We start from the raw sequence: 21,914 nt of genomic DNA on the forward strand, positions 1-21,914 counted from the left end.
CAGGGGTGGAACGGAGGAAAAGCAGTTGCCACTAGTATGAGGTGGTATGGTCACAGAGATGGAAGGAAAACCAGAAAGGCAAGTGTCACAGCAATCACGGGTGAAGAGTTTCAGGACAGCGAAAGTAACGGATAGTGGGGACTGCCTGGAAGAACTAGGCACAGGCAGTTGGCAGGCTGAGGTGGCTCTGTAGGAAGCAGTTTGGTGGAGGTTCTAACCAAGGATGGGAAATCAGAGGGTTAATGAGTGAGCAGAAAATAAGTACAGATACAAAAATAGACCACTCAAGAAACTTGACTCCAAATAGATGGAAAAAGAGTTCACAGCTGGAGTTAGAGGGAAAGGATCTAAACATGTTCATATGATGATGGAAGAGAATTGATTGGGTAGGAAATGTAAGACAGAGATACAGAAGAGTTCTAAAGGAAAGGTATGCTCCTGATCCTAGAAAAATGTCTTTATCTAAACCAAGTGCATTTGAAATATTCAGATGTGCCTAGGAAAGCATAAGAAAGATGAGACATTTTTCAAGGGTAGGTCATATAGGATTAATAAATTCCAGGGCAAAAACATAGGCAAAAATAATCAAGGACACACAAGGGAAAGTTGGCAGCTAGATAAAACCTCAAATGAGTTAATACACAGCACCAAAATATACTGTATTGTCTAGAATCAGTTCTTACTCATCATGAGAACATACATAGTCATTATGGGCAGAGGAAAACACAACCTGAAAAACATGGAGAATACCCAAAACAGACAAAAGGCACAATTTGTAGAGGCTTGGTAAACTAGGTATTACTTTCAGCTGTATAAACACAGCAATGATCTTACTGGGGCCTGAAAAGCTACAGAAATTTTGAAATTCTATTCCTTTGCTTTTGGGAAGTCTCCTTTATAGATAATTTAATGATTTATTTCATTGGTTCACTCATTTATTCAATGAAGCCCGATCAAGGATTTATGTGCCAAGCATAAGTCAGACGGAAAGTCAGTAAGAGAGCATAGATTTTTAAGGGAAATGGGGTTGTGGGCTGTACTTTGAAAAAGTATATTCAATTTACCTACTGTCTTTTTAGTAGAAAATATAAAGTAGAGCCTGTCAAAAATGTTCCCAACTGGTAAAATATATAAGAGATACAGTGGAAAACAAAACAAAACCGTAGGGTGCATTGGTTTTAACAGGTAGAGAAACGTTGGCTTAAGGATTCAAGCATTTCTCCTTAGAAGAGATTCCGTGAGAAGATGAAATCTGAACATTCCTTTTCCTCCATTAAATTCTATTTCAGACTATGAAGTAGGCAAAAAAAAGGAGGAAGTGTATATTTAATTCTGGGGCTATAGAGATATCTGTATTTTTAAATGCTGTTGACTATTGGCTCTTTGTATTTCTTACCAGTGTCATTCCCTTTTCTTAATCATCTTTGTTTCTACTACTGCCCATATCTTCAGGGTTAGGAACCTCAAATGCTTACCTGAGGTGGGGAATTCTAGATTTGCCCCCCAAGTAGGAGATACGTCTCCTGTGTTGCCTCTTTAAGCTGTGTTTACTGATTGTTATGGCTGGTGTAGTGTGAAATAAAGAAGTAGATACAGTGTGTCCCAGGCTGTACTTATACACCTATTGATAAACACAAATTCTCGTGAACATCCCAAACAGGGTGTCGGGGTGGAGGTGGCTTTTGGGAGAAGGTAAGTATTTAGGGTTTAACTTAGACCAGCTGCCTGTTTGCTTTTTAGCTCCATTTTCTTTCTTTTCAGTCCTAAGAAGGCCTATTCAAATGAAGCTAACAATGACACACACACCATATTAGTGTACGGTGAACCCTACAGGTGTAAGATCTCGGCTTTGTTATGCCCTTGTTCTTGAACAAAAGCTTCTTCTTTGGAAGCCTCCCAGATGTTCTTTGCCATTATGCAGAAATACATTAATTTTGAAACAAAATAAATGATGTACCTTTGAAAAGATTAAAATAAAAAATTAAAGATAAAATTAAAACTGTACATATGGACACACATACACACAGTGAAACTGACATTGCCCTCCCTGTTCCTTCTCCCCCACGTGTCTCAGAGTTATAGCTAACACCTGTGGCCACACAAGGGGCAGACTTGGCAGCTGCAGAGCCCAGATGTCAGACACTGGATTGTACGTCCCTGGCAGCAATCCTAAGTGGGAGGCTGTCTCCTTAACTGACCTCTGAAACAGTCTATTGTCTGACTCTCTCTCTCTGGCCTGGGTAGTAACTAAAAAGCTGTCTGTGGGGCTGGTGCAGAGTTAGCGTACTGACGGGGTTGTTCTGGATGCAATTATCCTTTGCCTTACCTTTGATTGTAAGGAATTTATTTCCTTGGTAGGGGTTAAAATTAGGACTGGGCAAATTCTTGACAAAGAACTATATTCAGGTTTCTTCCAAGGACAAAATAAGATGCTTTTTGCTTTGATTGATTTTTTCCCCCCCAAGTGAAATTGGAGCAGATCAACTTTACGTTATAGCACACAGTTCTGTTCTGGTTAATCAGAAGTAAAAATAAGAGTTTCTTGGGCACCTCCCCCTCCAAAAGAAGACTGAGTTTCCTTATACTGCTTCTTAAAACTACTTCTTAGAGGTTGAAAATGAAACATTTCTTTCTTTAGAAACTTATGAGCTGCAACTTTGTTTTTGCGATTACTAAAAAAAAAGTCATCTATTGTAGAGAAGAGCTCTGTGTATCATGAGTTATCTTGGTTCTTTAGAGAGGCAAACGATTACACTATAATCTTGTCTCTACACCACTTGCTGAAGAATATCATGTGTAAGACACAGTCATTATAGGAAAGAGAGGTAGGAAAAGGCCAAGTAGGAAAGAGGGCTCCACCTACAATGTGACACTTGTAGCTCTCAGGGAAACTCTATTGTGCATACAGTTCCAGTCATGGCAAGTTAAGAAGTAATATATCTAAAGGAAGATGAATTCTGAGGAAATTATCTTTTATTACCTTTTATAAAGGTGTAAATATATTTCTTGGCTCCCACTGATTTAGATTTGGAAAAAAAAAAGGGTGGGAATATTCATGAGTCCCAATATAAATTAGAAAATGATAAATAAATAAGTTGGAGAGAAGAAACATATCTCTTATGTGGAAGAATTCCACATAGTTACTTATGTAGCTACTTTGCCTCTTAAGGAAGTGGAGCTTAATTTCCTACTGCTTGAGTGTGGGCTATGATTTATCACTTAATTCCAAAAAGCAGAGTATAAAAGTGGGGGAAAGATTTACATAACAGTGGAGAAATCTGGCAAATACTACTTTGGCCCAGTGATAAAGGTTAACATCAGGAGGAATAACATATTGATAGCATATAGCCTTGGTATGATATGATCTCATCCAAGGGCACTTATCTTTGTAATTTACCTCTGAAAACCCATAGTCTAACCATGTGAAAATGTTAGGTAAGCCCCAATTGAAGGGCATTCTACAAAATACCTGACTAGTACTCCACAAAAATGTCATGGTCATCAAAAACAAACTGTCAGAGCCAAAAGTAGCCTAACGAGCAGGATGACTAAATGTAGTATGTTCTACTGGATGGAATGCTAGAAGGGAAGAAAGGACATGATGGAAAACCATGAACTCAGAGTGTGGACTTGAGTTAACAGAAAGGTACTGAAGTTGGTTCATTAGTTGTAGCAAATGCACTGTGGTAATGTAAGATGTTCACAGTAGGCGACAGTAAGTGGGAGGTGTATCAGAATGTTGTACTGTTTTTGTAACTTTCCTATAATTCTAAAGCTACCCCTAACATAAAAAGTTTATTTGATGATGTTTAATATACTGCTACATCCTACACATCAATCAACACACCTTTCTCTTTTTCACCCACACTGATGCACCAAACCATACCATACGGCATAGAGTCATTTTCCTGACACATAGGAATACTTCATTTTTCAGGCCAATGTAATATCAGTGGAGTCAGACTTATTTTGAACGTTTCAGATTTTTCCAATAATATTTAGGTCATTCCCTTAGTAATAGAACACAAATGCTCAAAAGATAATGTCCACAAACCCTTATTTCTCAGTGGCTTTAAAAGGTGTAACATCCTTCAGCTACCTATCCAATATACTTATATTTCATGTGAATGTTACTACTGACATATTAATAAGACAATGTATTATCTCTGAAAGTAACATTCTTTGCTAGGTAAGTGAGAGCAGTGTTCATTTAGTGATCATTTGTCATTATGATAGGGAAGGGAGTAAGGTCTGATGTACCACTGTCTTATAACATGAATGAGATTATTTCTTTGCTACTCCGTTATCTGTCCTTTAGAATTATAACAGATCAGGATTCTGGGAATATTAGAAAAGATTGCTTTAATACTGTTTCCAATTTATCATTTTACTTTGAAAAGGCGAGAAAAGTGTTGGTGTCACTGAATGTTTACCTAACAAAACAAACTATTATGATTTTCTAGAACTGTTAACAAGAAATGTGGTTTTGTTAATACTTAGTAGTACAATTTTTAAAGTTCAGTCAATCAAATTTAATTGACCATAATAAATTGGTCAGAATTATCTAATTCTGCTTTTAGGAAAAGATGCAAACGCCCTTAAAGAAAGCTGGGAAAAAAAAAATACATGCAACTTCCTGAATATATTTCAGGGCTAAAAAGAAGATTCAGTAAAAGCACTTGTACAATCTCTATCTATTGTACTTTTCCCAGTGATAACATGTATTAAGGAAAATGGCCATGATGCTTGATAGTAAGAGAAAAGAAATTGTTCTGTAGGAAAAAATTTTTTTAATTAACATATAATGTATTATTTGCCCCAGGGATACAGGTCTGTGAATCATCATTCTTATACAATTCACAGCACTCACCATAACACATACTCTCCCCAGTGTCCATAATCCAGTCACCCTATCCCCACCCCCACCAGCAACCCTCAGTTTCTTTCTGGAGATTAAGAATCTCTTATGGTCTGTCTCTCTCTTGATCCCAGCTTGTTTCATTTTTTCCCTCCCTACCCCCTACGACCCTCAGCCCTGCCTCTTAAATTCCTCATATCAGAGAGATCGTATGATAATTGTCTTCCTCTGATTCACTTATTTCACTTACTGTAATACCCTCGAGTTCCATCCATGTCATTGCAAATGGCAAGATTTCGTGTGGGGTTTTTTGGATGGCTGCGTGGTATTCCATTGTATATATACACACCACATCCTCTTTATCCATTCATTTGTTGATGGACATCTAGGTTCTTTCCACAGTTTGGCTCTTGTGGACATTGCTGCTATAAACATTCAGGTGCACTTGTCCCTTTGGGTCACTACATTTTATCTTTAGGGTAAATACCCAGTAGTGCGATTGCTGGGTCATAGGGTAGCTCTATTTTCAACTTTTTGAGGAAACACCATACTGTTTTCCAGAGTGGCTGCACCAGCTTGCATTCCCACCAACAGTGTAGAAAGGTTCCCATTTCTCCGCATCCTCGCCAACATCTGTCATTTCCTGACTTAATTTTAGCCATTTTCACTGGTGTGAGGTGCTATCTTACTGTGGTTTTGATTTGTATTTCTCTGTAGGGAATTCTTAACTAAGGAATTGCAGAGTCAACCAACATATTTTAGAGATTTTTTTTAATAGTTAGGCATTTACTATGGAAAAAATGGGGCAGGTGAGACCAATAATAAACGTAGGTTGCTATTTTTTATGTGCCTCTTTAATATGTTCAGTTAATACGCATTTTGCATTTTGTTAGTCTAGTGTGCATATGTGGTTAAGTAATGAGAATTACAGCAGCTCCCTTTCTCAGAACACCTATGGTATGTCAAGCTTTACGCTGCCAAGCATCTGACAAACACCATCTAAAACTTAACACGGCTGTGCAAGGTGCATACTGTTACTATTTAACAAGTGTGGGAACTAAAAACACCAAAGTCCCACAGCTTGTGAGTACGCCATTACAAAGTCTGGCTGCCTCAAATGCCCGAACTCTTTCCATCCGAGCATACATCTTTGTTATATTTTTATAATTAAGAACACTATTCAATTCAGTGTTTATCACTAAACCAGGTGAGTTAGGTCATTGAACCTCTCTAGGCTTCAGGTTTATCTTGGGTAAATGAAGTTGGCTGGCTGATTTCTAATGTTCCTTCCAGTTTTAAAATAGTAACATTGATTTATGTACAGGATTAAGAAAACTAAAATGTTTTTGTTAAAAGTTCATGAACAGGGGCACCTGGGTGGCTCAGTAGGTTAAAGCCTCTACCTTCAGCTCAGGTCATGATCCCAGGGTTCTGGGATTGAGCCCATCGGGCTCTCTGCTTAGAGGGAAGCCTGCTTCCTCCTCTCTCTCTCTCTCTCTCTCTGCCTGCCTCTCTGCCTACTTGTGATCTCTGTCTGTCAAATAAATAAATAAAATCTTAAAAAAAAAAAAAAGTTCATGAACAGTAGCCCTTACTAAATTTTGGGATGACGGAGATCTTTCTAGAGCTAGATATTCATGTGATTTCTTCCAAATCCCTCCAGTCCTAAATCTTAACCATTTTCAATGTTATTCTCTAAAGTTCACATGCAAGTTGAAATTTCTTATTTTTGTGGTCTCGCACCAACTTAAATATTTGCCTCACAAAGAATTAATAACTTGCATTCAAATATGAAGTAAAGAACACTTTTTTTCTGGATCTGAAAATAATCAAAATATTGGTTTATTTTAACTCACATTTATTTAAATATAACAATTATTTTAGACAAATGAAAATATAAGCATATTTATAATATGGTAGACATAAAATATAAATGAAATGTATTTTAGACAGTTTAACAAATATATTAGACAAATTGATGACATAACATTTAGCTTCAAGGTACATTAACATGGGTATTAAGAAGGATGTTTTCACAAAAACTGCTATAAAATGTTCACATTTGTGTTAGAAATAGGTCACATTTCCTAGACTGATGTTTTATGAAAACTGTGTAAAGATTTAATGTAATCATTCACTTCATGTGGTACCATTATTTGTAAATGAAGCATATTTTTGTAATAATATGGCATTTTTATCAAGACAATGCTACATTTATTAAACATTCACAACACATTAAAACTTGAATAATTCACGTACCTTTATGCACAGTGTTTAGTTTTGCTATGGCACTCTATCTTTGTGAAAAATACACTTATAGTTTGGCACAGAATCAATAAACTGTATTGCTCCTGATCAAAACAAATGTGATTTAAATTTTCCATGGCATGGAAAATACTCTATCACAATTTGCTTCTTCCCTTTACCATGTACTGACCAATGGCAGTTCTTTACTGCTTTAGTTGGAATAAATAATGGATAGCCAAGAAGAACTAAAAGTCATAGTTAGGTGTTTTGCCTACAGTCTAATTGGAAATGAGTCGATTTCAGCTTTTCTAGCAGCAAAACATTTCCATCTGTATTGTGGCCAACAAATTTCTAAATAAGGGTGTTATCAGCAATAATACGTATCATCATGAGATGTTTTTCTTTAGGAGGCAGAGAGGTTGAAAGGAAACGTGGATCTCTTCATAAACTGGGAACATATGTGGGAAGGGAAGCAAATGCCACCTGAAGCAGAAAGAGGGGACGTTCTTTGGAAAGCTGGTGAGGGCACACGCTCCAGAGTAGCAGTGAGGCAGAAAACAAAGGCAGGCACACGGGAACCATTCAAGGGGGAAAGGGCTGCGGTGGGTTTGGGGCAACTGAAATATATCACGTGTATCACTCCAAACAAGCAGCAGCCAGAGCAGGGACAGCATTCGTGGATCAGTACACGACCGCTGCTTTTCAGGAAAAGTTTTACATTTCCCTCTCGGTGTCTAAATAGGAACTGAAGAAATCAAGCTAACTGGCAACATTTCTTTTTTTCCTGGATTCATTCATAAACATTGTGGAAGGAGAAAGGGAATAACATTAATTCAAGCTTACTCCAAATCAGAGAAGAGAAATCACATGCATTCTAAGCACAGACTTTGGAGTTGTGGTAACTAAGAAAAGTGCCACAGCTCTTTGTCACAGTTCTCCTAAGATAAACTTGAGGTGTTCTGTTTTGAGAGATTGGTGGAAGGAATCTGCTCCTTTCATAAAACCTCGATAGCCTAATTTTTAAATTTATTATCTGGTGGGAAGGAAGCAGAGCTTAAGTCCCAAATTTTATATAAATATACTTTATTCTAAAAAACAGCATAATGAACATAATGTTTGCTTTATGATCCTTGCTTTTCTGAGGACCTTTAAGCAATGAAATGGCAAAGAATATCAAACAGGTAAAAGAAAACAGGCAAACTTTTGTTTAAAGCTGTTATGGTACAAATAGTCATAAATATTACAAATCACAAAGCACTGAATTTTCAAGACTGAAATCGTACCAGAACCGTGATAAATTTTCGCTGACATCATAGGAGAGTAAGTGGTCTGGAAGGTCACTGATGGTGCCCTGCACGGCCAGCACGTGGGGGGCCAAGGTGAAGGGTACATCGTTCAGCAGTTCGGCCATTAATGAGTTGTTTTCCAAAGTCTGGCCTGACTTATTTTCCATCTTGGGGCCTGCTACTGTTGCACTGGGTGAGTTTTCTTTGCCAGTCTAAAAATACATATATATTTAAGTCATTTAATAACTTGTGGACTTTTGAGGCTTAGTCATGGTAAACGTGGCATTAATATAGCAAAATGATTAAGAAATATGGAATACAGAAATATTTCCAGATTAGAATGCTGTCTAGTAGGCTTTGAAATGAATCTTAAACCCTACTCTTACTCACACTGACCACGCATGGCCCCCCCTTGAATACAGATTGACCTTCTTGCTATTTCCCTAGCCCAGATAACATCTACAGAGTCTGGCTCACAAATCAGATGGATGCTTTCAGGCTCTACAGCATGCCCAGCTTCCCTGCAGAATCTTGTATCAAAACAGTCCAAAGTGACTTTGCCCGCTTCAGAGAGAATATGGGGCAGAATGTCTGGGATGTTATTTGGCATTTCCTGTTTGTATCCTTGCTGTTTCATATGCGTATGTCTTATCCCCAACTAGACTCCAGGGTACTTGAGGGCAAGAAATCTATTTGACATTTCTTTGTATTCTCCACCTGGCATAGACTTACCTTGTATAGTTTGTATGTATGCATGTATATCCTCCACCTTGTATACCCTAAAACATACTTGAACATTGACCTCCAATGTGAACCTAAGTACTAACTGATTGCCTGCTTTCGCTGGAACTAGCATGTTACATTGCCCAAGGTATTCAAATAAGAACCTATCTATCTTGTTCAATTTCTTTAAGACTGGTATACCTGGTGGCGCCTGGGTGGCTCAGTGGGTTAAGCCACTGCCTTCGGCTCGGGTCATGATCTCAGAGTCCTGGGATCGAGCCCCGCATCGGGCTCTCTGCTCAGCAGGGAGCCTGCTTCCTCCTCTCTCTCTGCCTGCTTGTGATCTCTCTCTGTCAAATGGATAAATAGAATCTTTAAAAAAAAAAAAAAAAAAAAAAAAAAAAAGACTGGTATACCTTACATGTAGTACTTCACCAAGAGACATGCACCGGGGTGGGGGGGGGGGTGTTCCTAGCACTCTATGTAAGCCCCAAACTGGAAATGACCTAAGTAGCCACCCCAGGAGAATGGATACAAAATTGAAGTGTATTTACAAAAATGAGGACTAATGACCTGCTGCTCCAAACAGGCTGAAACTTATCTCAAACCAGGTTAGACAAACTTGACCACCCCCCCACCCCCTCAACCAGGTCTCATGCAGAATAAAACTTTAGAATCTTTACAGAGGCCCATAGGGCCCTTCCTGTTCTGGCCCGGGGTCCTTCTCTGGCAGTATCCCCAGCTAGTCCATCCTGGCTCTCTCCTCTCTAGTCCCACAGCCTCCAGCTATTGTTTGTGCACACCGAGCCCGCTTTGGCTTGGGCCTTTTCTCTCCAGTCCCTGCCCAGGCGCTCCTTCTCTCGCACCCTTCTCAAGGAAGCCCTTCTTGGCCACCTTATTTAAACTGTGTCCTGGCCCTCACCTCCTGCACTCCTGAACTCTGTCTCCCAAGCCTGCCTGTTCCTCTCCATAGCCGTCAGGACCTTGTTCTATGGTATGTAAGTTATTGTGATACCACCCCTTGGAAGCTTAAGGAGTTTCACTTCCCAAGTTCAAAGCTGTATCTGCAGTGCCCAGATCAGTGCCCAGTGCTCAATAACTCTGTTGTTGAATGGATGAAAGCAGACACGATTTTTGCCTGCATGGGGCTCATAATTTTAAGCGCTGATAAGTTCCTTCTAAGTCTAGAGGAGAATGGTTTTCTGTGTAAGAAACAGCAATTTTGTAAAACTTGTTATTGAAATGGAAAATGCATACAGAAAAGGGTACATCATAAGAGCACAGCCTGCTAAATTTTAACCAACCAAACAGCTGTGAGCAACCAGCACTCAGATCAAGAAATAGAAATGACCAGCTCTCCCAGAGGCCCACCAGGTGCTTTCATTCCCAAGCAGCTCCTTGTCCCTCAGTCACCATCCTGATTTCTAACAGTCTGTGCTGTTATTTTGTATTTTAAGTGAAGTCATAATACAGTATGAGCTCTTTTCTGGCTTCTTTAACATTTTATGTATGAGATTCATCCATGTTGTTGATGTAAGCTTTAAAAAATTTTTGAAGAACATATTGTTGTAGAGGCGATAAATTCTGACTGATGTCAAAAGAATTTCTTTGGTCGCTGTGTTGACTATAGATGGTGGAGGGTACTGTGCCCAGGGAAGGAGGCCGGAAGACCAGCTGGGAATGAGAAATGACTGTGGGTTAGGTGGTGATAGTAAGGGTGAGAGAGAATGGTTGGATTATGGATCGACCAAGGAGAAAGCCAGTAGGATTTGCTGATGGTTTGGATGTGGGGTGCGAGAGCAAGAGCAGAGTCGAGGATGAAGCCAAAGTCATTCGCTTGGCAATTAAGGGTGGAGTCTCCATTCTCCATTTAGAGGGATGGGAAAAGCGTGTCGGTGGGAAGTGCATGTGGCAGGAAGATGAGATGTTTTGGACATTCCAAGTGCCTTACAGACATCCAAGTGGAGCTGTTAGTAGGTAGGGGGATCTCGTAAGAGTCTGGAGCTGGGGGGACATCTTGAGAAGAAAGTCTGCTTGGTGCTGTGTTTAAAAGATGATGGGAAGGGGGGCACCTGGGTGGCTTGTTCAGTTTGGCAACCGACTCTGTTTGGGCTCAGCTCATGATCTCAGAATCATGGGATCGAGTCCTGTGTCGGGCTCCACACTGAGTGGGGAGTCTGCTTCTCTCCCTCTGCCCTTCACCCTGCTTGCACATGTACCCTCTCTAAAATAAATAAATTTTTAAAAAAATTATGGGAGGAAGGCAAGTGAAGACAAATATGAGAACAGACAACATTTCTAGACATGGTGCTACAGATGGGAAAAAGATATATGGGCCAGTGGCTGCAAAGCGCTGTGGGGTCAAGAGAGGTTTCATCTAGATTTTTCCTTTGCTGCCTTGAGTTGAGAGAAATGACAGCCGTTGTTATGCTAATGAGAAGCTCTAGAAAGGAAAACTCCACGGAGATTCTGTAGGAAAGGAAATGCTCTCTTCACAAGGCATCCCCAGCACCTAGAACAGAGGCCTTCAAGAAATAGTTGTTTAGTAAATGACTTTGAATTAACCAAACACATCCCTAGCAAGAGTTATCTTAACTTCATGTGAAAATAGAACACCAGAGAACTTTCTTAGGACTGCAGCTAGAACAATGTAACCGCACCTTGCGATGACAAAGCTTATTAGCAACATCCATATGTGTAGTGGACAGAACTTGCCTCCTGAAACCTGAGTGAGACTTAAATACTAAGGATCTCTGGGTCAGATGAGAGCACAGGTATCAGTGAGCAATGATGCCACCGTTCCAGCCTCTTTGGAGGCTATCACCTAGCTATCGCTGCTTTCCTCAAGATGACCTATGCGCTGAGGCTTTGTTTACCTCAGAGCAGCACAACAGTGTTTACAGGACAGATTCTGGAGCCATACTGCTTAGGTGCAAACCCGAGGTCTCCTGCTTATTGTATTGGGCACGTTATTTAACTCCCCCATATCTCAGTTTCCTTAGCTGCATAATGAGATCAATAATAGTACCTATTTCACAGGCTTGCTATGAGGATTAACAAAATGATATTCATAAGTAAGTACACTAATGCTTAGCACATGTTAAAGTGAGTGAATTATAATTTTAGGAATGGCCAATGCCACTTGGCTTTAGATAAAGTTTAGGATTCACCCATCTCTCTCTTTTTTAAGATTCTATTTATTTATTTGAGAGAGAGTGAGAAAGTATACAAGCGGAGAGGAGGGGCAGGGGGAGAGAGAGAGAATCCCAAGCAGACTCTGTGCTGAGTATACAGCTTGATGCAGGGCTCCATGTGGGGCTCGATCTCATGACCCTGAGATCATGATCCAAGCCGAAATTGAGAGTCGGATGCCTAACTGACTGAGCCACTGAGGTGCCCCTCTTTTGTTTCTGATATTCACTGATGGTTCAAATCATCTTCCCTTATCCTTTTTTATTTTTATTTTTTATTTTTTTTTTAAGATTTTATTTATTGATTTGACAGAGAGAGATTACAAGTAGGCAGAGAGGCAGGCAGAGAGAGAGAGGAGGAAGCAGGCTCCCTGTTGAGCAGAGAGCCGGATGAGGGACTCGATCCCAATACCCTGAGATCATGACCTGAGCCGAAGGCAGCGGCTTAACCCACTGAGCCACCCAGGCGCCCCCCCTTATCCTTTTTTATATCTTGCTTTTTCTCTTGATCTCATGCACAAATGTTCCCAAGATCTATCCATGAGTAGCACCCCCTGCCTGAACTTTCTTTTCTTTCTTGTGTACAGTATATCAATATATCAGTATATCAGTATATCAAGTACCAATATCAATTGCCAAATCATCGCCTTTCTTAAACAAAAACATTCTTGAAATCTCACCTCCCCCACTAACAAGGAGATGTGTTACCCGTACGGCTTTGCTTTCGAAACCCCCAACTTCTAAGGGTTATTATCTGCGTCTTGGATAATAAAGGAGTAGAGAGACACGTGGTTCCTTGTTCAAGTTCTCCTGATAAAACTGCTGTATTACTTCACTTCTCTAGTCTGTGAAATGAGTGATGAGGGATGGAAACAAAAAATCATGAGAAAGAAGAGGAGGACGGGCGCAATGTCATATACTGGGCCCTTCCTTTGAGCCAGTCTCTGAGCTCTTTAAATCTTCTCACTCATTTAAGTCCTACCACAGCTTCGTGGGGTGTGTACCAGTATCAGTCCCATGTTAAAAACAAGAGGGCATGGAAGCATACAAAGGTGAAGGAAGTTGTCCCAGGTTAAATGGTTAGTCTGTAGTAACACCGAGAATCCCACCTGGCGACCTTTAGTGCTCCACATTTGAAGACCCCACACACCACAGCTTTGGACAGACTGGGCAACTGAATGAACAAAGCCCTGAAAACTTAGGGGACGGTATTACAAAATAGGATAGGTGCCAACATAGCATATCTTGGCTTACTTTTGAAGGAAAAAAGACTCTACTATCTTTTACCATTAGCAAGAAAGGACCGAAAAAAAATCATTAAGGTGAGAGATCTTAGACTGAAGGACAGAAAAGCAACTGTAATTTATGAGATATTTATCCCCAGAAATGAATCTACCAGTAGTCTGGATAAACCCCAAGGAATCACTGGGGTCAGTGAAACAAGATGGTCTCTAAGTTGACCACGGCTGAAATGGATAGGTAGAAGGTACACAGGCATGTGCTACAGTATTCTTTCTACCTCTGTTTTGAACTGTCCAAATAAAAAGTTTCCAAAAATTAACTTAAAAATACCACGGACAAAGTGTTCCACCAAACGCCTCCTAGAAGGCTCTGAATTTCAGCTGTGCTGGGCGTATTACTCCAACATCTATCTCTTAACAGTTGGCCCGAGTGCAACATCCCCGTCTCCAAGGAGGCTGCCTGCCCTCTTGGCAGCAGGGTGAGCGCCATGATGCAGCTGCCGCTGGCATGCTGAGAGCTGGAAGGGGGGAAATTCTAAGGCAAAACAAGAGTAAGTCACAAAGAACATGTGAGTCAAAATTCAAGGACCCCACACCCGCTACTCTGATCACGCAGCCGAGCTTGGCAGCCTGTGGAAGCAGAGGTGGGGGCTGAGGGCCGAAACAGGTGCACGAGTTCCCCGGCAAAAAGCAGCCCTCTCTCTTACACACACAGTCTTTCAATTTTTTTCATTTGCATAATAAAATGGGTCTTTAAAGAGAAGAATGAGTATGTTAACCACAATGGAGCACAAAGAAAAGAATCAATTAACCTTACGGTTAATAGCCAAATTTTAAAAAATTACTTCAAATATTACGTTCATAAAGCATATTTGTTATTTTTGTGATTAATCCTGTTGACAGAAGGGCTGCTATGACAATGTTCTTGAATGTAAGTTCCTTCGTATAATCTAGCTTTAATACTTCTTTTTCAAAGTAATGTTTGTCCTTACATGGTTTAAATAGCAGTATGCCACATCAGATTTTCTTTTCTTTTCTTTTTTTTTTTTTTTTAAATCTGGGGGAGAAGACAAATTTCCAGCAAAGTGTACAGTTAATCACCTATTTTTATGTCTGTATAAAAATTATTTCTTGTTCATCAGTTAACCTTTTAAAAAATGGGCTAAGTTTATCTTGTATTCCTCACATTCTATGATCTTTGTTTCAAATAATTCAAAAAGGCTTATAGACACTATTCCTCTCTTTTTTGCAGAGGGGCTGCAAAGATTCATGAGGTTCAATCTGCAAAATCTTCTCAGAGCTTTGGAAGAAAACACAGTCCAAGAATACAAGGCACATAACACTTTTCAGAGAAGGCTTAAAAAAATGAAGTCATTTCCCTGGAGCAACAGAAGGTTAGTGGCATCCTGTGAACCTCACTCCTGGGTATTTGAAAGCAAGGAAATGCAGGTTTGAGAACAGACTACATTTTTCCTGGCACAGAAGCCCCCCAAACCACCATGAAATCTATTAAGGGGTGCCAATTTTGCAAACCCGCTAACAATTTGGAGCCTTCATCTCCAAATGAAGCTCTACCCGACTAAAATATGAATATTTTATTAATATGAACATCACCTCTATTTGGCCTCTTTTTAAACCTCTTGCTTTTTAAGGCAACCCGTGCCTCAGATAAGCAGAGATAAAATAGTGTCCAATAAAAGCAAAATATTGAAGCATTAAAATTTAGAAACCAACCTTAACCAAAACAGTCACAGAACCTATTAGAAGAATATGAAACCAGGTATAAAACACACATCTAACACATTCAATTTACATGCAAAGAAGGTAGCTATAGGCTTATTTCTAGGAAATGAGTTACAGTAAGAAGAGGTAATGTCAAGCTCTAGCTGTCTATGCCTTTAAATTCTAACATCTATAAATAAAAGACATGTTCCTTTGAACAATAGCCCGAACAGGCAACACTGTCACTTTATCTCCCCAGATAACTATCCATTCTATTCTGGCTTCAGCTGGTATCTGCTTGCATTACATCAGCATCTTGATGGGGGTGGTTTGGGGGGCAAATCTGAGTCAGAAGCGTCAGGGGACAAGAGGTTAGAAGGTGAGAGAAGCAACAGCACAGTTAAGGGCAGTACTCAGGCTCCTTATTTATTTATTTATTTCTAAGAGGCTAGTTGCTAATAAATGTCTGGCTATCTGATAAAAGCCAGGGGACTGTCTCTTATACCTATACATGTCCTAAAAAGTAGTCCCCTTTCCCTAGGAAGAAATTTGCTGCTTTTGTTTGCTGCTTTTCTGCAAGTCCTTCGTACCCAGAATCTAACACCTGCATGACACAAGCACTCACTTGTGGCACTTGAATGGGGTCCCCTTACTTCTGAGTTATTCTAGGCACCCCAGACTTGATTTTTTATATCGGGGGGTGAGGCCAAAGAAACAAACAAAAGCCCAGAACACCTGACCACTGATACAGATAAATTAGGCACGAAATAAGGTTGAATTCACTGCCAGCCTGTTTCCCATATGGCCTGGCCTCCCAGTTTGAGGATGCTGTATTCTGGGGTAGCAAACTAAGAGGTCAGGTTAGAAAGTAGATCTTTTCTTTTCCTTTATGATTTCCTTTTCTTTCTGATTTCTGACATCATTTCAATTTACAACTTGGCTCATGATATTTTTTTTCAGTATTTGTTCCCTTTTCTTCCCTAGCCCCTCACCCCCAGTATTTCCACCAGCTTATGCTTCTTGCTTCTTCCATCTTTCTTTAAAAAACAAACAAACAAACAAACAAACAAACAAAACCCCCAAATCCTCCTGACTTCCTCTTTTCAGAACTCCAGCTGAACCTATGCAAGTGAAGAGGGGGAAGTAAGCAGGCTGGCACTGGCTGCTGTAATCTGTTCCATGCATTCTTGGAAAAGTGGCTTCACTGAAGTCAGAAAATATTCTGTACAGCCAACTGGGGTGGGGCGGGGGGAAGCAGTGGAAAGAGGAAAGAGAAGCATTTTAGGAAAGGAACCAGCAAGAAACAGCATGTTCAGCATGGGTTCCTGTTTAATACTGGTCTGGGAAATAAAAAAGGCTATTCCAGTGATTTTTTAGAAATATTTAAAAAAAAAGTTAGTTTATAGAAGTTCACCATCTCTGACCTTAAGCTATCCAGGAATCTCGTATTTTCCTTTAGGCTTTCGCCCTCGTTCTTGCCCGCACACACTTCACCCCTGCTCTCCTCTCCTCTTGCCCTACATCACCACCTGGCCCCTTGCTGCCAGCCGGTGGGCTAACATCCCACTCTGCAGAGAAAACAGGAATCAGGTGAGGATTTCTTCTACTTACCGCGCCCAAAAAAACTCTGCATCTCTACCACTCCATGCTTCCCTCCTGCCACCACAGGCAAGTTGCCCTCTTCCCACCCAAATCGAACCCCTCCCCAGCACTCCTCATCCATCCCGTGGTCTCTACACTTCAAGGACGTGGTTTCATCTGTTAGGAGGTGGCTCCCAATTGCTGATCTTTTATAAAGTCAATTCACCATTTACAGAGAATTCGGCTGAGGTCTTTCGCACCCACTGGCATTTTACCCACTGAACGCCCACATTATCTCTCTCCTTTATTTCACAGCCAGGCTGAGACGATTGTTGACACTCGCTGTCTGTTTCACTCCTCACCCACTGCAATCTGCCTTCTCTCTCTGCCCCTGTGCTGACACTGCTTTTGTCCAAGGTTACTTATAATCACACTGTGCTTAACTGAGAAGACGTTCTGAAGTGCTAACCTTATATGACTTCTTTGTAACACTTAAGACTGGTCACCCTGAGTTTTTATTTTCTAGCTTCTGTGCCACTGAGTGTTGCCTCTATCTGTCTGGCTGATTATTCTTTTGTCTATTTCTGAAATGATAGTCTCCAGGGTCTCATTTCTGTTCCTTTATACTTCCTCGTCTCAACACAATTCCTTGGTTCCTACTGCCCCATCCCTCCACTCCCTGAAAGTAGGTAAGTATGTGGATGCACGCATGTGTGTACACATGCACATGTCCACACCCATCTCGAACCTAGACTTACACTTAGGGCTCCTGACCCACATGTTCAAATCCTATTATACCTCTTCTTTTGGAATACTGAGCTCAACATGTTCTGAACCTGATGAGTTTTGCCCAGCTCTATCCCAACCCAATGCTCTTCTGGTATTTTTTGTATAATAACTGCCAAACACAGATGCCTAAATTATCTTTGACTTCTCTCTGGATGCTCCCCAAATGACTGAGTCCTACTGATTTTGAGGTCTTTAATGTCTCCCCAAGTCTCATCATTTCTCATCAATCCTACTGTCTCTTTTAATGCAAGCCACCATAGCCCGTGTCATGAATGCTGCATACAGCCTTACTACACTACATTATACTTACTACACTTACTACATGACATTCTCCCTCTCACTGGTCCTATTGAACACACATGCTCTTCCTTGCTTAATGCTTCTCAATGCCTTTGGACAGAAGAACAAACTCCATATCATAGTACATAAGGTATGATCTGGCCCTGCTTACCTGACTGATTTCTTATATTACCATTTCCTAACGTCTTCATCCATACCAAGCTATTTACTATCATCATTTACGCCATCATGCCCAGCTCTCCCTTAAGCTCTGAGCTTTAGCTCATTGGATTACTTCTGCCTTAATGAGGACATCGGTCTTTCTTCTTCTTCCTTCATCTTGCCTTTTCAACTAGCCCTTCAGGATGCACACCAGGACTCTTTCAGAAAGATCTTCCCAAGTAACTCCTCAAACCTGGGCCCAGTGCTTGCTTGCCTGTGTATTCCTACAATAGCTTGTGCATATCTCTCTCACCGCACAAATCATACTGGACTAGAATTCTCTGTCACTCTCATAAAACCATGGTCTGCTCAAAGCCAGGGACGATAGCTTTCATCTCCATTCCCCCTGGCAATCAAAGCAATGCCGCTCATAATAGGTGATTGATACATGTTTACTGAATGACTAAATAATTTCAGGTTTTTCATGAACTTCATATTCAGATTTATTCAGAATAAGCCAGGAATTATGTTAAGCTGCATTTCCACATCTGTTTTCTTTTTCCTAACAAGATTTTTTTCACTGTATTATCTCCCACATGATGAACGATGGAAGATAATAAATTCAGATAGAACTTAAAACTAGTTTACTCTCCTTATGAATGAGATGCCTTGTTCTTGACTTGCCAAATGAACAACTTCACAGATGTGTCTCCCAACAGAAGTTGAGTAAGTTTCTGCTACAATGTAGGTGAGACTGTGGCAACTATTTTTATTGTAGACCCACCTTTCACTGAAAGAGAGAGAGGAAGAAGCTAACTTTATTAACTACAAATTGCGCCCAATCAACTGCCTTAGTCCACTCTGGCTGCTATAACAAAATATTATAGATTGGGTGGCTTACAAACAACAAAATCTATTTGTCACAGTTCTGAAGGCTGGAAAGTCCAAGATCAAGGTGTTGGCAGATTCAGTGTCTGGTGAGGGCCTGCTTCCTGGTTCACAGACTGCCCTCTTTCTCCTAAAACATCACATGGCAGAAGAGTCCAGGGCTTTCTCTGGGACCTCTTTTCCAAGGGCACGAATCTCATTCATGAAGGCTCTACCCTCATGACCTAATCACCTCCCCAAAGCCCCACCTCCTAATACCCTCACCCTGGGGATTAGGTTTCAACATACGAATTTTGGGGGCAGACATTCAATCTAGAGCATCAACTTGCCTTACACAGCTCTTCTGTCCCAGGAACCAGTTTTTCTGGTATAGTCTGAAGGGGCTGCCGTGGAGCCTATGCCTGAGGGCAGGGGTGTGGAGAACAGGACCAGGAAGAGGGTGGCAGGACTAGCTAGGCACCAAGGGGAGGGAAAGCCTCAGGGATGAGATCTGAGTAGGAGAGGGGATGGCTGGGTACATTCCACTTATTTAATTTCCGTTCACCTCTGTTAAAGAGAAAACCTCTTTCTTTTCTGGTTTCTGTAAAGAGGGATTTCTCTCTAGGTACCTTGACTGTCTGCCATACCCTCCTATCCTCCCCCAAGGAAGTAGACTGAGCTACCCACTTGGTGGACAATGGCCATAGGTCCATGTTTCTAGATGAGGGACACTAAAACATCCAAGGTCCTGAGGCCTAGAGAAATTCTCTTTCTTTGCTCTCTACTTGGACCAGAGGAGGCAAGTTATCCGAGTTAAGAGTGTCCATTGTGCTGACTTCAACTTTCCCCACAGATCTGCACATCGGTAACTGGGAGTGCAGAAGTCCATTTACACTACTACATGAAGCTGCCTCCTTCAGCCTAGGCTGTGTTAGTCAAAAGGGGGACATTTGTTTTTCTGCCTGCTGGCTCCTTTAGCAGGATGCAGATGAGGAAAAGGAGTGCCCTTTATTAGGACATTATGACCCCACCAATTTCTACTGCCCACACATCTCCCTTTATACCAAAATGAGAGGCATATTAACCACACCAAACAAAAACAGAGTCATGCAGATGTTAAATGATCTTGGAATTAAAACTGAAACAAACTAATGGTTTTTAAAACTTAAATATGCTATAATTCTCTATGAAACAACTTACTGGTATGATTTTATCAGTTTCATAATTCACTTAAATCTGTGGTATAAGAAAAGTTTTAATCAGAATCTTGGGAAAATGATATTTGTTTAGTGCTTTCTACAGTTTTTGAAGTAGTTTCACATACTTTGTTTCATTTGAGCCTCACAACCTGTTAAATTTGATAGGGAAGACACTGTTTCAATTCTCATCTTCTGAGGCTCAATGACTGTTTAAGGTCACGTCACTACTAATTGGCAGAGATGTGTACTCTGGGTCACCTGATTTACAACCCAGTGCTCCCTCCATCAAGGTAAAGATCGTCGTCACGGGAAATAATTTGTTTGTTTTGTGGACTTAGCATTTCTCTATGGACAAGTGTCATCTGGAGTGGAGAATGAAGGTCCAAAAGTATAGATTGTGCCAGTATAGAAATAGAGTTCGAAGGATCCGTACAACTAAGCACCTTGTTACTTAATTAAATATAGTAAATTGGATGCAATATGTAACAGCTTAAAACTATAGCACCTGATCACAGCCACCACTACACAATAGCTTAGGCTTCTGTACATGAATTCTTTAAGCTTATTATGTATACCACAGATCTGAAGAATTTGATATCCCTTATTAGTCACACTGGATTCTACTTAACTTCCCATTGATACAGCTTTAGTTATTTTAAATATCTATTCAATTCCTTTAGAATGAAATGCAACATGGTCATGTTTTTTCCAGATAATTTCAAAGGAAAATAATGAAAAATGATCTCAAACATCTCAATATTAATTGAAATATTAATTTCACTCAAATGAAGGATTTTCATTTTGTATAACAATAAAGCACTTCAACTGTCTGCATAGACAATAAGAAAGGAAATGGAATGCTCTCTATTTTTAGAGATGGTAAGAAAATAGAAACATTTGATTGTCCTTTTTATATAATTAGATAAATAGACTTAACATATGATATTGACTGAATGGGAATAAATAGCATACTATAGTAGTAGGAAACACAAAAAGAAAGTAAGTCTAAAGATATTAAGTAATAACTACATGCTGGGGTTTTTTGGGCATGTGCTTTGATTGAATGAACATTTAACAAATTCATAACCTAAGTATAATATGTATTTTTAACAATAAACATTTAGATATTATAAGTAATAAAAATGCAATTATGTCGTGTTAAGATTGAAGACAGAAAGCTAATCTGTTCTGCTGCTCTTATTTTGCACTGAAAATATATTTTGTCAATTTACATTATTATATGAAGACATAAATATGTACATAGTATGTACATAGAATTGCCATGTCCATAGCCAGAATTCAAAGACAATTATCAGTAGGATCTCATGGTCACCTTGTATATAAAGATCTTTCTAATCTCAGGACACACAAAAAAATGTTAAGAAATGGGAAAATATTGGATAGGAAAAGCCTTATTTTCTTTGTAATTTGAATATGATGTGTGGAATAGGCCACACACTTGGAAATACTATAGTAGTGAATACACCACTATACATTATCATATAGAGATGGAAATGAAGGGAAATGCGTCATACCAAATGGAGTACAGAAATTACTAAGATAGACTAATTGAATTCCATTCAGATTATCCACCCCTGCTGTACCTAACCCAGCACTCCGCTAGAAAAGTGATGTTTGGCAAACTAAAACGGTGAGTAGAGAGCTGTGTCACTTGACCTTGGCTCTCATGCAAAAAAAGGTTGTATTTCAAAATAGATGTGGATGGAAAAGTAAATACAGCTGTGTATTCTCCACTCCAGTGTGAGAAT

General features: G+C 40.0%; 1 protein-coding gene and 1 long non-coding RNA gene across 3 annotated transcripts in view; one reads left to right on the plus strand and one right to left on the minus strand.

Annotated features, from left to right (window-relative positions):
• Positions 1-21,914, plus strand: part of LOC309845432 — a 180,344-nt gene that overhangs the window by 86,380 nt on the left and 72,050 nt on the right. For both annotated transcript variants that reach the window (XR_014301289.1, XR_014301290.1), the window contains exon 2: positions 14,799-14,940. This is a non-coding gene — a long non-coding RNA (uncharacterized lncRNA). The remainder of the gene's footprint in view (positions 1-14,798; positions 14,941-21,914) is intronic.
• Positions 6,700-21,914, minus strand: part of UMAD1 (UBAP1-MVB12-associated (UMA) domain containing 1) — a 238,692-nt gene continuing 223,477 nt past the window's right edge. The window contains exon 7 of the mRNA XM_082693370.1: positions 6,700-8,603. Coding sequence (XP_082549496.1) covers positions 8,346-8,603 — 258 coding nt within the window. The 3' untranslated portion in view covers positions 6,700-8,345. The remainder of the gene's footprint in view (positions 8,604-21,914) is intronic.

This window comes from Mustela nivalis (assembly GCF_964662115.1).
Source record: "Mustela nivalis genome assembly, chromosome: 12".
NCBI classification, from domain to species: domain Eukaryota; kingdom Metazoa; phylum Chordata; class Mammalia; order Carnivora; family Mustelidae; genus Mustela; species Mustela nivalis.